General features: G+C 28.3%; 1 protein-coding gene across 3 annotated transcripts in view; it reads left to right on the top strand.

Moving 5' to 3' along the window:
- Positions 1-17,965, top strand: part of Calx (sodium/calcium exchanger 3) — a 223,800-nt gene that overhangs the window by 135,499 nt on the left and 70,336 nt on the right. For 2 of the 3 annotated variants that reach the window (XM_088277927.1, XM_088277928.1), the window contains exons 2-3: positions 6,739-6,830; positions 14,514-14,573. In XM_088277927.1, the coding sequence (XP_088134053.1) occupies positions 6,739-6,830; positions 14,514-14,573 (152 nt within the window). The remainder of the gene's footprint in view (positions 1-6,738; positions 6,831-14,513; positions 14,574-17,965) is intronic. The other variant, XM_088277930.1, reaches the window with a different exon arrangement.

Genomic DNA, 17,965 nt, shown 5'->3' on the forward strand with positions numbered 1-17,965 from the left:
TATTTTCAATTGTTTTAGGTATGATATATATATATATATATATATATATATATATATATATATATATATATATATATATATATATATATATATATATATATATATATATATATATATATATATATATATAATATATATATATATATATATATATAAATAAATATATACATATACGAGTATTTAGTGAATACCAATCCCACAGTAGATTGTGACGTGTAATCTCGTAGTATGAGTCTTTTTGCCTTGTTCTAAGCACAATGAGAATTTAATAAAGACTGAGTGCAAAAAGCTCGAAGACGGTAAACATGACAAACTTGTTTCTATTTAAACCTTCCTTAAATTTCATCTTCCATAGTTAATATTTTCATTTGTTTCTGTTAGCGCTGCTTTCATTTCAGGCGTTCGCTGCAGAATATAGAAACCATGATAATTGGATTTTTTTGGTTTCGTTAATGTTATTCAACATCTTTTTAGTCCTTCAAACGTTGAGGATTCCCATCTGTTTTCTTGTCGTATAGTTAGCTTGATCGGTAAACATATGAATAAAAGGTACAAAGACAGATTCACAACTCATTAAATAATAATTTATTTAAGTGTCTATATTCAATACAAAATTCATTTGGTGTATATAACTAGAGAATGGATAAGTGAATCCTCTATTTCTTTCTGGCTTACTGGCTTCCATCCCAACTTGTCGATTTTATAGATTGCTCTTCTTGTCCTCAGATTGTATGTCCTTCTATCATGGATAACGTTTTTTAGGCCATGCCTTCGAATCATGTTACCTTTCAGAATTCTTTGGTCATCCATGATTTATTTGGTCTTCCTTTTGATGTCTTTCGAGGAAGATCCATGGCGATTGCCTGGTTCACTATATTATCAGGTTCACTGTGTTCTTTGTGCCCATACCATCTCATATTTTCCTTTCCACTACCTTATTATTGATGTCTCTAACACGAATGAACTCTTTATTTTGCCTCGAATGGAGAAATTAATGTGCTAGGTAAATAAATAAATATCCATTTGTGAATGTCGAAATTAAGTTTGTTTGATCATACACCCCTGGGGCTCTACATATCTCCACTTTATCGTATATTTTACCTAGGGAGCTGCTCTATGCTTTCATATCTGCGGTGTAAAGTCAGAATACGATTTGACATGAATTCAATTTGAAGGAATGCGCCCAACTGCAACCGACATAAAATATTCTCTGTGGTAAATATTTCTCCTGTAGATTTCAGACTATATCTCCAATGCTACAACTCAAACATAAAATACAATAATCTTTTATAGTAGGTAAGTCAATAAAAACCTTATAATTTTGCTAATATATTATGCTAATATTAGTTTTAGTAAAAATAAGATATTTACTTCAGTGGTTTTTGCTGTTACTTTGTGGCGCATTTTATAGACTTTATAAAATAAAACTTAAACTTCATTTTAAACCACTTTAAAAAAAAATTGAAATACAATATTTAAAAAATATTTTATTTTCACTTAATTTTAATGTCAACCGGTTTCGAAGCTAACCGCTTCTTTTTTAATCAGTCATGTATTAATCAGTCTTGAAAAAGAAAAAAAGCGGTTAGCTTCGAAACCGGTACACATTATAATAAAGTTAAAATAAAACATTTTTAATGATTTTAAAACAAAGTTATATTTCAATTATACAATGGAAAATCTCAAAATTATTGCTTCAAATATAAATTACATACTTTTATTTTTGATACTTTTTTTCCAGCCGGTTTTGACAATCACCTTGTAATCAGTGGCGTGCACAGAGTTTTTAATCAGAGTAGGCAGTAGGGTTGGGTAAGGTTAAGGCATAGTAGGCACTGGTCGTGTTTCTATATGGAACGCGAGTAATCCAGGGTAGGTACTGCTTTTTTGCCTATACAAAATGCACGCCTCTGGTTGGAAAAGGAAAAGCTTTTATTAAGCAAAGACTCTTTATATTCGTATGTGTAATGCGAATTTTGGATTAAATTCACATACTTGAGCCCCGCCAGAAAACATGATTAAATTTCTTTATGTAGCTTATAATTTGACCAGTTATTTAATTTGTAACATAAAAATGCATAAAACAACTCCTAAGCGGAGATAATACAGATTTGTGAACAAGTATTTAGACACGCTCAAAATGTTGTGGAAAAATTATTGGTCATTACGGGATATACAAATTATATATTGCAAAGATAAGATGATTATTATTAATTGATTCTCATGTACATAAATATGCCCATGCGCTAACAACCATAAATTTATAAAAGGGTTCGCAAATTTACTCCGTTGATCAAATATTAAATATTTATGGAGACATTTATATTGTGCGATGCAATTAATAATTGATTCCCATCAAGTGAATATGAGTGCGGCTATCTGCTCATGAACAAACTCATTCCTCTCCGAAGGCAAATTAATGGGCAGTTAAAATGATTTACGACCCAAATTTATTGCTCATTGATCAGAACATGCAATGCAAATACCGTGAATTTCAAAAGCCTACACCAGTGGCCCTGAACCTTTTTGATGTCAAGGAGCGCTTTTAATCATAAGGAAAATTCGCGGTACAACAAAACTAAAGATCCAAAAAACATACAAACATAACTTTTATTAAAAATATAATTTTCTGTTATTACAGATAAGTTAAAAAACACATTAATTTACAAAAAAAAATATATACCAATGAAACTTTTTGCGGCGACAATTATTTAATGTGACACCTGAACTTGTCGGCTTTTACAAACTTCAGCGATATTTAATCTAATATTTGATAATGCTATTCTCATTTCTTCATCCAAATTGCTAACCCAATGTTCAAAAATCAAGGGTTACAAATCCATTCAATGAACGTACCATTGATGGAGCACCGTGTGTATGAATTTCTACAACTCTAATGATATTTTCAATTGTGATATATTTATTTATATATATATATATATATATATATATATATATATATATATATATATATATATATATATATATATATATATATATATATATATATATATATATATATATATATATATATATATATATATATATATATATATATATATATATATATATATATATATATATATATATATATATATATATATATATATATATATATATATATATATATATATATATATATATATATATATATATATATATATATATATATATATATATATATATATATATATATATATATATATATATATATATATATAAATATATCACGTAGAATCAAAAATATGTTGACCGCAGTTGTGAGGTGAGCGCACACAACTTCACTTTGTATGGTTGCTGCCATATGGTTGCTGCCATCTAGTCTATATATTTGCAAATCAAATTGCACAGTAAATGATCCAACATTAATTTTTGTGTTTTTTTTTTATTTCGTGGAGCACTTGCAACAAGTTCGCGCGCCAGTGCTCCGCGGATCACCGGTTATGAACCACTGGCCTATACCGTTAATCAGTTAACGACTTTTGGACGCCATTCTAGCTCCTCTTTGTTTTCCATCCCTTACACCTCGGAAATTACAAGATTGAAACAATAAATTACCGAAATATGTAACTCTAACGTCCGCTTTACGCGATATAGAGAATGGGCGTCTTTATTCTGCGCTGTCGGCACTGTGAAAAAGGTGGGACAACATTCTATTATGGCTTTATCACCTCTAAAATAATTAGGGGAATCGGTAAACTTTGCCCCGAAGAGGTGAGTGGCCCATAATTGAGACATGTTTATTCTAAGGCTTCCTAATAAAGGTTTCTTTAGATAAAAATTATATTAAAGTAAAACCGCAATATTACTAATTCTAGGTCTGCAATACTGTTTCAAGTCGAAGTTACGCTCATCATATGTATGCATTTATTAAATTAAAGCATTAACTCGCTGAGCCACTATTGGAAAGGCTCGTTTGGAGGTAGCGAGATATTTGGAAGAAGAAATACACCACGAACGCCTTATCCAATCGAAAATAAATATTTATCGAATTCATATAACAATTGTCCGAAATAGAGCTTACAAAGTCAATTTCACAGTCGTTCGTCTACCCTCTATATATGTATGTACGACATGACAATTGTTTATTATTTACAAAATCATGTATCGAAACCTATCGAAATTCATACAATTTTCAAGTTAATTATCGTCCTTAAAAATTCGAAAAGACCATCCACCTTATATTTATGGTAATTAACAGCCTCGGTGTCAGAATGATGTTCAGCTATTCAATGTCGGTAAACGTGAATTGTAAGGGCTTTTTACGAGTAGAGCGGCAGATACAGCTTTTTATGAATGAATTAAGTGATTGTTCAATTGAATGAGTGATGTATGATTGAAATCACTTTTTGCATCACATTACCGGGCCAAGATATTCCTATAGTCAAATAGAAATGTGCGTATGAATCGCTTTATAAAGAGTTAAACCATCGGAGTCATGAACACATGTTAAAATATATTTTTTTAATTTTTACCAATTTATTTTTCATGCTTTTTCCAACCGGGTTCGATAAGCATCCGTCATCTTCATGGATGGAAATGTATATATATATCCCTGGATATCTCATGGATATCCCTAAAGATAACAAGGTGCTTGTTGAAAACAGCTGGAAAAAAAGTACCAAAAAATAAAGGCGGTTAAAAACAAAGTTTGAGTTTTATTATATAAAGTTTATAAAATGTGCCACAAAGTATCAACAAAAAACAGTAATGAAAATGTTACATTTTTTGGGCATTGTTACGTCATGGATCTACTCCATTGAAAAAAAATTACGTTGATATATTCATAAATTAGTGTTTCCGCGGCTTTTATTAGCTACTTTTAAGGAATTCGCCATCAGAGAATTTATTATTCGACATAAGGCGCAAGCACTAAGTAACGGAATGCAGATTAACTTTGGTGCGCAATTAAATTACGGTGTACGTTCGTGAATTCTCTCCTTTTAGGGAGGATGGAAGGTTGTCAATATTAGACCCCTGTCAGACAATATTAGTCTCGGGGTTGATTCTAAACTTTGTAATGTTTATTCGCTCGCGGAAATTTTAATTGGATCACTGTTTAATTGGACATTCGCAGGAGAACTTCTCCGAAGCTCGTCACGTCGCAACTTTTAACTTAAACTGTAAGTTGCTTCATTCATTAAACGTACCCCCAAGAATTTTAAGAAGAATCCGCTCATAAACTTGAGAAAGTACAAGTATTTACGTATTAATTCCCAAATTCTCATTGCCTAAGGTAAATTACATGAAACGAGTCGGTTGTATTAATTATATTTTAGGATATTATTTCTAAATAGGTACTCACCGTAAATTTTGAATGTAGCATTTACTTTAAAGGCAACCCAAATTTTCCCACAAAATACAATTAATAAAACAAAATTCATGTTTTATTTTTTGACATCTCATCAAAGATGAAGAAGAATATGGAAGTCTGGGCATTTACGGGGCTGACGACCGTCATAGGCTGGTTTAAGTGATCACTTTACACACGTGTAACATTCACCAATTCTACCCATTATTGACAACCACACTACTCAAATTCTTGAAAGTTCTATATATATGAACCAATTTAGAAACTTTGTTCTTGAATCACTAGAACTTCACTAGAGACATCTATTGGTGAGATGTAAAGAAGCTTTTTTATAAAGCAGAAATTCTTATATTAGTATGTGAGATCCGAATCCTGGATTATATTCACACACATGAGAAACGCCAGAAAATACCATTTTCATTTTTATTATTAAAATTTATGGTCTACACTAGTATGTTATTTTTAACAAACCTTTCTCTGTAATTCTCGAAACTAGCCGTGTTTACAATTATAAACTCAAAAGTGGTCTTATATAATTTTTAATTAATTTTTTTAATTGGTTAATACCACTTTTTATTATAGTCCATTGCGATAAGTGTTTCGTTTGAAAATGATACGGAATGCATCGAAACACGTGTCGCAAAGAATTTAAAGTGATATTTACTGATTAAAAAATTAATTAAAAAAGTATAGATTTATATTTTGTATACTACAAACATTGTTAACTTTGTGGTATGGTAATATAACACCATCCTTATCATTCATCGTTCACTTTGTGTAATACCACAAGTATAAAATATTCCCATTGTGATTTATTTGTCTTCTTTTTCTCTTTCAAAATTGTGGTATTATACAAAGTAAACGATGAATGATAATGACAAACTTTCAAAATAGATATTGCCACAAAGTGACTGCCGAATGAATAAATGACTTTTTTTATATTTAATTCATCGTGTTATGCCATAAAGTCAATAAAAATGGAACATTCAAATTTTTCATGCTAATAAATAAGAGCACATGTCATATAATTTGTGCATAAAAAATCTATTGTTTTCTAATTGTGTTCTTAAGTAAGTACGGAATGATTTTGTCTTGAACGTCTATTTTATTATGTTTTCCTTAAACCATTACAAATGTATAAAATCTTATAATAAAAAAAAACAAATAATTATAAATAAATAAATATTAACATGCAAGTATTTCGGCTCAACACAGACCATCCCTAAAGAGCCGTAATACATTTAGTAAAAAAAATATTAAAAAAATTTATCTATGAAACAAATATGGATCTATGAAATAAATAAATAAAATAAAAATAAGAATAATTAAAAAATATATATATATATATATATATATATATATATATATATATATATATTACTTACAATAGTTATTTTAACTAATGAAGCTTTTTTTATCTTTTTCAGGAAGTTTATACCAATCCACATAGTAGAAGAAGATAGCTATGAAAAAGACGTTCTCTTCTATGCCAACTTAGGAGAACCTCAAATGGTTGGAGGTAAGGAATATATATAATTTAACATAATTGTAACTACCCTAGAATAGTTAAATTTAGAATAATATTATTTATTATTAAAATTAAATTAGATAATTTTAGCGGTTTAGGTGACTTAACTGTATGGATCATAGATATGTTTTATGAGATTAATGTTTAAGTTGTAAGAAAAGTACGAGTCTGAAATAAAAATATTTTTTTCTTATTTCGTTTTGCTTTATCGCATTTATATTTTCACCTTTTTTTTTAGATTAATAATAATAGTTGAATATAGTTATAAATTATTGTGAAGATATAACATAAATGTTTTGTTTATTGCTAATCATACATACTCATCAAATTAAAATCTTTGTTTGGAATGTACATATATTGAAATATTGATTCTGGGTTAATATTTTTTTAATAAAATTACAAATACCCACAAATCATCGTTTGAGTCGTTTGAGTTTCCAGAAAAATATTAGAAATTTTTGTAATGATTTTTTCAAAAGCATTGTTATACTATCGAAAAAGATTTTTTTATTAAAAATAATAAAACACAAACATTGTTTTTAACCACTTTTCAGAATTATTATCTACGTGTTTATTAGAGAAGGCAATTTTTCGAAACTCGTTGTAAATAATGTACAAAAAGTATAGTGGTTATAAACAAAATTAGACTTTAATGAAATTTCATATAGTTTAAAAAATGTGCCATAAAGTATATAAGAATAATTGTACTTTATTAGGTATAATTATTAGTTAATACTTTGTGGCATATTTTAGTAAATATTTGTACTCATATTAATGGCGATTCAATATTAAACGAAAAAACCTTACCGATTTTTTATAGTGGTTTTGAGTTTAATTAATTTGATTAAATTACTGAATCCCATTGAAAAAAACCGTAAAAATGCTATCTTCAAATATGAAAAAGTATGTTTTTTTACAATATATTCATGGAAATAATAAAAAAACGATATAAAATTCATCATTGTTTGTGTTTCCAGTGATATGGGGAATATTTTTTTTAATAAAATGTAAATTTGAATTAATAAATGATATTTAAGTTTTATTGATAAAAACTAAATAATTAGCTTTTATAATGTATCAGTACGTCAATATTGTTAAAATTCCATTTTAATAAAAAACATCATATTTTATATAAATTCCATGCACAAATTTTTGGTCCTTAGTTTATCGAGATATAAAAATTTATATTTGCATTGTACTGTATTTTTTCCGAAACTCAAGGATCAAAGCTTATGAGTCTCGTAAAATTTGATATCATAAGTGACATAAATGTTTCTGGGTCAGAACGTAACATTTCTGTTACGAAGCTATGGGATTATGACACACAAATGAAATCATTTTCTTCATGGGCAATAACTAAGCTAAAACATGGCTATTTTATATTGTTAGAGCAGTGATTTCCAAAGCGGTCAAAAGGCTCTTATGGGAGTTCTAGAGGATACTAGAGACCCATGTTCCCGATAAAAATAAAATAAGGACCAATTTTTTTTTAAATTTTAAATCCTCAGTGAATTATAAAATATTGATATATGATCCAAAATATTTTAAGTATGTCCAAAATTTTGGGTACAAGAGCAGCATTTGCTCTACTAAAGAGTTTTTAAATTTAAATAAAAAATATTGATATCTCAACAAAGTTGAAGAAGTCTATTTGAGATAGGAATATGGAAGATAACATACGCCCTTCTTAAATATACTTTTTATCAATAAAAAACTTAATAAATGATTATTTACTTGTCTCTGTAACTATCTTTAAATAAACCTTTTGAGTTACATGGAATATCAATATCTTACGTTTAATCAATTTTTTTGTCGGGTAAAAAAAATCGATATCAATACTTATTGTCTTTAGATAATAAAGTAGATTTTAATACTTCTGAAACGAACATATCAGTACAGATTGTTAATTATATTCCTGAGTTTCTATCTAAAAATAATCACCCCATCATTTACAATTTTCACAAATAATATAAATTTTAAATGAATTCCACAAAAATGTGAAAGGTTTCGCTATAGAGATTATATAAAAAAAAAAATATTTAAAAAATGCGTAATTAAAGGTGATATAAATGAATCGGTTCACGAATAAGCAATCGTGATAAAATCACGAAAATAAATTCATTACAAATAAGCGTAAGGGCTCTTTATAGTATTGGTAAAGTGAAATAGTCCAACATTTCGGTTCCATTATACCTGTCCCCACTTGTAGAATACAATATTCAATAAATCCACTTTTACAATATTCAATCGTGTCCCACTCAGCTTAAATGAACGCTGAACTTCAATAATAACTTTGCCCGGGATTTGTAGGCATTTAATTGAATTTGGATGTCTGGGATAATATTTGTTTAACCAATGTCACAGTATGATTAATAAATAACATTAACACCTAAATGAAATACGTTTGGTAAAATACAATTAAATTTTCTTTACTTTTGATTTAACTACGTTACTACGTAAAATACCACTAAATCTAAAAATTTACAATCTGTGATGTAATACAGTAATTGTAACATTTTTCAAAAAATTAAGCAGATTTTCATCATATTATTAAAATTTAAAATATATTAAAGGTGGTAGAACAAGAGCTGATTTTAAGAACTGAAAAGAAACAAAAAACTGGTTATTTAATTGATTTTTTTATGGAAGTTCTTCTTATACCACCGACTTATGTTTTTTTTAAATACACATTAACCTTCATAAGAAACCGAGAAAAATGCTTCTTCATAAGTATGCCAAATAATCCGAATGGTTAGTATTGTATTTCAATGAATACGTGCTTTTAAAATCGATTAACCCTGAGCCACTTCACTTTTAATACGCACACAATTTTCTGCAGTACTTAAAAGCTACCCCACAATTTAATTTATCCTCGAGCTCATATAAAATATCACAAATCTTGAGCTTAGAAGCTAAAAAGTTTTAAGGAGTATTCCATTCCTTTTTCTTAAAATGTGAAACTGTTCATTCATCATTCCTGGGATTTTTTAGGATTACGGGCTGAATTCGAATCGAAAAAGTTTTTTTTAATCCTCAAGGTACAATCTTGTTTAAATTACCTAAATATCTTATTCTAGAAAATTTTACGTCGGCTCTATAATTCTTCCATCTTAAATTCATGGAACTTATTCAGGTCTTTTTGAATGAATTCAAAAAGACACAATTCACAATTTTTGCCATACTTGCAAAATATTAAAATATGATAATTTATTTTACTTTCGTTAACTTATATCCATTTTCTATTTCAGAAATGTTATTGTGTATTTTGAAAAAAATATAATATTTTAATTAAAACTTTATAAATTTCGTAAATTAATTTCATCAAATGATGTTTTCTGCGAGCGAAAATTATTTAACTATGTAGTTTTAAAACACTCTCGAAACATCGGTTAAATAATACAAAATATAACGAAAATTATTTTTAACAAAAATCATGGCTAAATGCTTTAAGAGAGCTTCATCAAAATCTTATCATCACTATTAACTGATTCTTAAAAATCATGAATTATTTTTTGATTATGCAACTTGAAAAATTATTCATTTAATGAAAAGTGACATGTTTTAAAAATATTTAAAAATTGTTATAATAGAATAATAAACATAATATTACACTGCCAATAGTTTTGATAATTTTAAATAAAATGTTTACCCAATCGTTTAGCTACAAGCGATAAATTTCACAAATTCCTTAATCAAACATCAATAAAACAAATCAACCTCATAAAACTGACTTTAAATGATCATTTATAGAGAACATCGCCAAATCGTAAACATTTTTTAGTGTAAACATTATAGTACAAATATCTATGAGATGTTATGGCATGAGTTACCGTGAGGAATTCATTTCATAAATAGATATACTCATTTCATTATAGGCAATGAATTAAAAAATCACGTTTCTACATTAAAATACATATAAAAAAACATATTTATTTACATTATTTTACCACATGTTTAAATATGATTTAATGTCTTGTAATAAATCTTTTTATGTATTTTAAATACGATTTTAGTTGATTATACACTTTTGTTCGTATACGCATACATATCGCTCACTCCTTTCAAGAACGTCATAAATCAAAAATTGGCAATTTTCAGTTAGTCATGTTTTCAGAATGCCCAGAAAATGTACTATATTCTAGCAAAAGAGGCATATTTTCAACTTAATATTTACCCGCTACGGGGCAGAAAATGTTGTTTTTGCATTTTGAAGAAAAGGTATTGTTTAATTATTTTTTTAAATATACTGAATATTTTTCAAATGGAGAAAAAACCTTCAGATTTTACCTAAAAGGATCTGTTGCATATAGCAAAAAGTTCAATAACTGGCTTGATATTTATTTTTAATACATTGTGTTATATTTTTAAACTTTAAAAACATTCTCCTGAAAAATCAAGTTTTTTGAGTTATGACGTTCTTGAAAGGAGTGAGCGATATGTGTAGGTACGTATGTACATATTAACATATTAATTACTATGTGAGAGCTAATTCCAAATCATGACAAAGTTCATAAATTGTAAGAAAGGATATGTTTAAAAAATACAGGTTTAAAAAAAAAAAACTTTTTCATAAATAAAGTTCTTAAATAATGTTCCAGGGTATATACGTACAATCATTCAAAAGAAATTTTCATTTTCATTTTTTATAGTGACATTTTGCAATACTTTTCGTTTTCATTAATTTTTTAGTTGTAAATGTGAAAAGTGAAATATTATTAATTAGCCGTTTATATGAAATATTTTTTGAAAAATTAATTCAAAATCTTTCTCCATATAAAAAAGTGGATGTAATGTCCGATATATTTTTACACGCTTAAATGTTTTATGCTCTAAAAACATTGATACCAATGAATATGATTTTTGGACATCCTAATTTACAATTGCAGTGTTTTGCTACTCTCATATTTTTTTAACACTCGGTTTCTAACTTGTACACAGTATGTAAAATGTAAAGTAAATATTGGACTTAACATATTATTTCATAAATACCTACATTTTCGGCAACATAAAATTGAGAGTAATGTGAATTACTCAGTAATTATCTGTTTTATGGGATTTTTATAACACAATTATCAATATTACCACCATACAAAGGCCGTTAACAGAATCAAAGTGTGATTTTATTCCTCCTTAAAGTTTTTTCTACGTAAAGATTCAGGTGTAATAATTCCAGCCTTAGCACCGCGCCGGGTTATTTACAAGGTTCATTATTTACCAAGAGGATATATTTCACATCTTAGCTTAGCGGCAAACAAGCTGAATAGGGGCGATGTTGGCTCCCAACAAGATTAAACACAAACAACCCTGAGAGCCTAGTTCCGGCGGAAGCGCGAAAGTGGGTTATATTCATTCTCCAACCGCCGGGTCTTGCGTTAGGTTTTGCGAAGAGTAACCGGCTTCCATATCTGTGGACTCTCTTCAAATGACTCTTCAGGAACTCTATGATTATTGGGAAATACGTTTATTTACCATGCACTATGCGATTCCCTGCAAACAAAGCCAAATTAAATTATATAGGGTTGTTTATTTAGAGGTATACAAATTCAAATTTTCCGCAATAAATTGATGGTGGCACCCGCCGTGTGGCATGTTGCGCCATCTTGTTGAAACCACAGCTCTGTCACATCAATGCTTTTCAACTGAGGTACGAAGAAGCCAGTAGTCATGGTTCTGAGGCGCTCTTCATTGACCGAAACACACCAAACAGCGACTTTTAATGGATATTAGGGCGTCTCGACAAAGACTTGGTTTTCTCCACTCCAAATTTTAAAATTCTACTTTTTGAAATAGCCATTTAACCAAAATCATGCCTCATTGTTAAACAAAATTTGCGTTGAAAAAGAGGATCAAGCTAAATATTGTTTTCAACCCATTGCCGAACCTACGACGCGCAAAATGGTCATTCAGTCTTTTCATGGTGAAAAGGCAAAACGTACTGACTACAAATCAACTGTCAACATTCAAATTGACAGTCTGTAGAAACAATGTTGCCAGTTTAAAAATCAACTATCAACTGTCAATTTGACAGTTAACTGTTGATTTGTAGTTAGTACGTTTTGCCATTTCACCATGAATAGACTTAATAATCATTGAGACATTGAACTAATTTTAGTAGTATATGTTGACGGTTCTCAAAATAAAAATTAGTTTTAATATCGATTGATTACTTTGAAAACTGTTTTTTTTTAAATGTTTTATTTATGTATCAATATTTTGAAAGACCACGTTAACAGAACAAATATTACAATCCTTTGAATATCAAAATCAAAATATTCTCACACCACTTATTTTTAAATAAACTAACATTGTATTTTTGAACAAAAACTAAAAGCCTTAGTTAAAAATTTAAATTATACAAGCATATCACGACAGATATGTCGTGGAGCTTTCAGATGTCAATCGTGAAATATAAATTTATTTGTTATCTCTTAAATTTGTCATTTACTAAAATGAACTTAAAAAACCAAAGCGATATTTGTACAAAAGTAAACTCTAGGCTTATCTTCTTGATGTATTATATAAAATACACTTATATTATTGCTTTATCGAGAGATACTTTTATCCGTGTGATCGCTACAAATAAAATATCGTACATCATAGTTTGACAAATATTATCAATCATAATATTGATGCCAACACGTATATAATACAAATATAATAAATTTCTATGAAAATAGACTGAATCTATGGTGATTGATAATGTAACATTGATTATGTTATTCATTTTTGATAGAAGCAAAACGATGTTATGCACGTTACGAGTGTGTTATATGTATGTATAAAAAGGATTTAAACGACAAACTATAACGAAATACTAAGGTTTATAAAAAATATAAATAAATATATCGTACTTTATAATGCTATCTTTAGCTCTGTATATTATATGAAATAAACTCATTTTATTTATTTTATTTAAGTGTAAGTAAAAGCTCTGCACTCTTTACAATTAAGCTTTTAAAAGTCTCCAGCTACGTAGGACAACCAGTAAATATAAAATTATTTTACCATCTCTTAATTGTAAGAATAAGTCAAAATTGTATCTTAATTCACTTGGAAAATGTATATTGTACACGGCGGCACAAAATTAATCAGCCTATCGGAAGATTTTATAATTTTTGCAAATGGCGTCGTACTTCGATCAAAGAATGACATTTGTGAACCAGACAGCTGCAGTACACAAACAATAAAACAGGCACAAGTGTGCATCGACACTGACGGATATCATATTTTGTACTTTCTACACACAAAATTGTAAAGGTCCATATCAAGATTTCTACCACCAATTTTTTTTTTATTAATTGATACAAAAATTATTCAAATAAAAAAATCATATTAACTTTACGCCACCTTAAATTTGTTTATAAACTTCAGCTGTCTAATTCACAATTGTCAAATATGATTGATATATGTTGGTAATTGCAAAAATTAAAATATCTTCCGATAGGGTGATAAATTTTGCCCCACCCTATTTTATTAATATTGTTGGTTAAGTAAGGCATTGCTTTTTTTTACATGTTCTCATTATTACTAGCTCTTTTTAAATGTAAATTGTAATTGTATTTTAAGTTATATACATTATTTTGGTACGTTTTGTAGATTAAGCTGTTTTAAACCTTTATTTGCACCTTATTATGATTTTGCACTACTTACTTTTGTTTCCTTGTTCCTATACAGAAATGTTCGAAGTTTACTTGCCATCCCCAAAGCGCAAATTTTCAGTTCGCCTTCCTCCTGGTAAGATTCAGTTACGGTGTTTATTATTTAACCAAAACAATTCGACTGCACTTACACACGGTAAAACACACACACACAAAGCACTAACACGTACCCACATTACTGCGCTACATACATAATACAAGACAAAAGCACAAACTCAAATTATGAAGACATGTATTTTATACAATATTAAAAACATACGTACGTGTATATTATACAGGACAATATAACAAATTTAAATCATGAAGACATATATAAATATTTTATGAAACATTAATAATAATAATAAATCCCTTATCCGCACCCCAATGGTGCATAGGGCACTGCATCATACAAACGCAGTGTTATCTTGATCGTTAACACATGAAGGAAAGGTGATCAGCCCCCCACTTCAGGTACCAGTCCAGGGTAATATGAAATAAATATTAGAGTGAAAAAATCACTTATATTTATATGACCCCCCTGGGAATCGAACCCGGGACCTCCAGAACGGTAGCCGAGCGTACTGACCATTACACTACGGAGGCGGACAAAAAATTAAAAATATACTTACGAGAATATTTTATACAAGACGATAGAACAAACTTAAATCATAAAGACATGCGTATATAAGTATTTCATAAAACATTTAAAAAATACATATTTCACACAAGAAAATAGTACGAATTCTAATCATAAGGACGTTTGGAACAATACAATGTTAAAAACATATGTATTTAATACTAAACAATAGCAGGAGCCCAAATCATACAGACAAATATATTTTATACAATACAACTCTAAAAACATACCATATTATAAAAGAAAATAGCAAAAACTCTAATCATAAAGACGTATGGAAATATACAATGTTAAAAACATCCCAAACATGTTTGTTTTCAACTGCGAGCTTACAAATTTACGTTCATATTTAGATATTGTTTTATTAGGTTATGGAGTATCGACGTATCGTCCAAAATTTATGGCGATTTTCTTTTCGATACGTCAGCAAAAATTATTTAAAAATATTACTCAAAAATTAATTTTATATTTTTACATATACCTACATGTCCTCCTCCGTAGTGTAATGGTCAGCACGGTCGGCTACCGTTCTGGATGTCCCGGGTTCGATTCCCAAGGGGGGTAAAATAAATATATATATAAATGTGATTTTTTCACTGTAATATTTATTCAATAATATCATGGACTGGTACCCGAAGCGGAGGGCTGATCACCTTTCCTCCATGTGTAAAAACGATCAAGATAACACTGCGTTTATGACACAGTGCCCTATGCACCATTTGGGTGCGGATAAGGGTTTAATTATTTATTATTACACATACAAACATACATACGTACATAACATATATACACCAGTTTTTTTGTGTTGTCTTTTGATTTTTTAACCAACTTTTTACTTTGTGTTATTAAGGAAATCGGTTATTTACAAATATAGATCAACTGAAAGTAAAAAGATTTGAAGCCGATTTTGTTTTTCATATATTTACTTATAATCTCAGAAAAAGTATTAATATGTTTCGAAAATATATTTAAATAGTTAAAATAGGTTTATTAGTAATTTCAATTAGAATATTAATGTTTATCTTTATTATTTAATATTTTATACCCTAGCTTTTATATTAGTTCTTCTTATTATCTTACTATAATTTTAGTAGAGTACTTATATCTTATTTAGAAACATTAATTACACTAGTCGGCATTCATCCAATCTTGGATTTTAAATGCCTTTTATGGATTGCAGAATTTGTATCTGTGAATCATTTTCATACGCCGACCAGTGTTATTTGCAATATATTTATAATTATGATAATCACTTAAATTTCTTCTTCTATCTAGCTTCCTATCTCTACCCACGTTCTTCACTTTTCTTCTGATGTTTATATATTTATATTATGATTTTTCTGTTTCCGATGTTCTCCGTTGGGCATCTTACGCTGTATTTTGTACACCAACCTTCTTAAATATATCGTAAGTACTTTTTAAAAACATCTTTGTAAAAAGTTTTGTAAAAGCTTGCTTCGTTTGTTTGAGTTTTTTGTTTCGTTTTTGCTTTTTCTTGCACGCTTTTTGGTGTGACTTTTGTGATATGAATAATCCTTGAATATTACAAGTTTTGCGTTAGTGAGTTGTCCTGTATTTTTTTGTTTTCTATCTTAATTCTAGGTTTTGTATACTTCATAATCGACTACAAGAGAGAATTGACGTATATATTTTTAATAACTTTATTTTGCTATTTTCGTAGGGCCGAATAATGTGTTATAAGTATGTAATACTATATGCAACGTTGCGATCATCTAAATGTTGTTCATAGAGGGCACTATTATCTTACATTTATATTTGTACGAATGGAAGTTGAAAGAAAGATTGTAATTTAAGTTTTTTTAAAGATTAAAAAATTAACTCGTAAATCATTCATTATTTTTTTAAACATCATTAAAACATATAGATACTTTGTATAATTTCATCAATTTTATTCATTACTATGTTTGTAGTTAGGTACGTGTTAGAATAGACCCATCCATTTAATAATGTCATATCAGTAGGTATGAGGTAAACATTAGTAAGTCCTGAACATGAAAAATTATTTTTTATCAGTTGAATAATTATTTTTTAGATTTTTTACTGACAGTTTTTAGAAAGTAAAAGGTTTTTGAACATAACATAAACATATATTTACTTCTTATATAAACTGGAAACGAACGATAAAAATAGTAATTTGTCTGTTCTAAATAATTTACATTTTTGAAATACGATTGTTAACCTTCTACTTACCGATATTATATCGTAGGTGGTTTGGTAAAGTCCACTACAGGAAAGAAAAAATAAATACAAGAGATTAAGAAAAGTGTTCAATATTTTTGAAGAAATCATTTTTTTAATTGAATCAAGTCACTTTATGAATAAATCCATCCATTTTTAATATAAATTTCACTTGGTAAATACCACTATTTCCAAAAATCTATCATGAGACGTGTTTCGATGCATTTCATTTTCTAATCCAATAAATGAAGCTAGGTCTAAATTTTAGAGTTGTGCTTTAACGTCCCGAGAATAGAACTCTATAATAAAAAATTTGCTTTACATACGTTGTTTGAAAATGTTGTGGAATGCATAGAAATGCATGTCACAATAATTTATTTGAATAAAAAGTGGTATTTACCAAGCATAATTTAATTTTAAATTAGGAAATATTTTGGTATTATATATATGAGAATCGGGATACTAAGTTATCCAAATATATTATTTGGCAAATGTTTAAACATCTTTTTGCAGATTTTGTAAAATTTGTTTTTTCTGGGTGGTAGGTTTCATAAAACCACTGCCGATATATGTATGAATATACAATTAACTGATTTTCATGACAATAAAAATATACAACTCATTTATATTGTTTTATAGTATATTCAAAT

This window comes from Brachycentrus maculatus, unplaced genomic scaffold, assembly GCF_059751285.1.
Source record: "Brachycentrus maculatus isolate JH-2025_06_01 unplaced genomic scaffold, ASM5975128v1 h1tg000050l, whole genome shotgun sequence".
Taxonomy (NCBI): domain Eukaryota; kingdom Metazoa; phylum Arthropoda; class Insecta; order Trichoptera; family Brachycentridae; genus Brachycentrus; species Brachycentrus maculatus.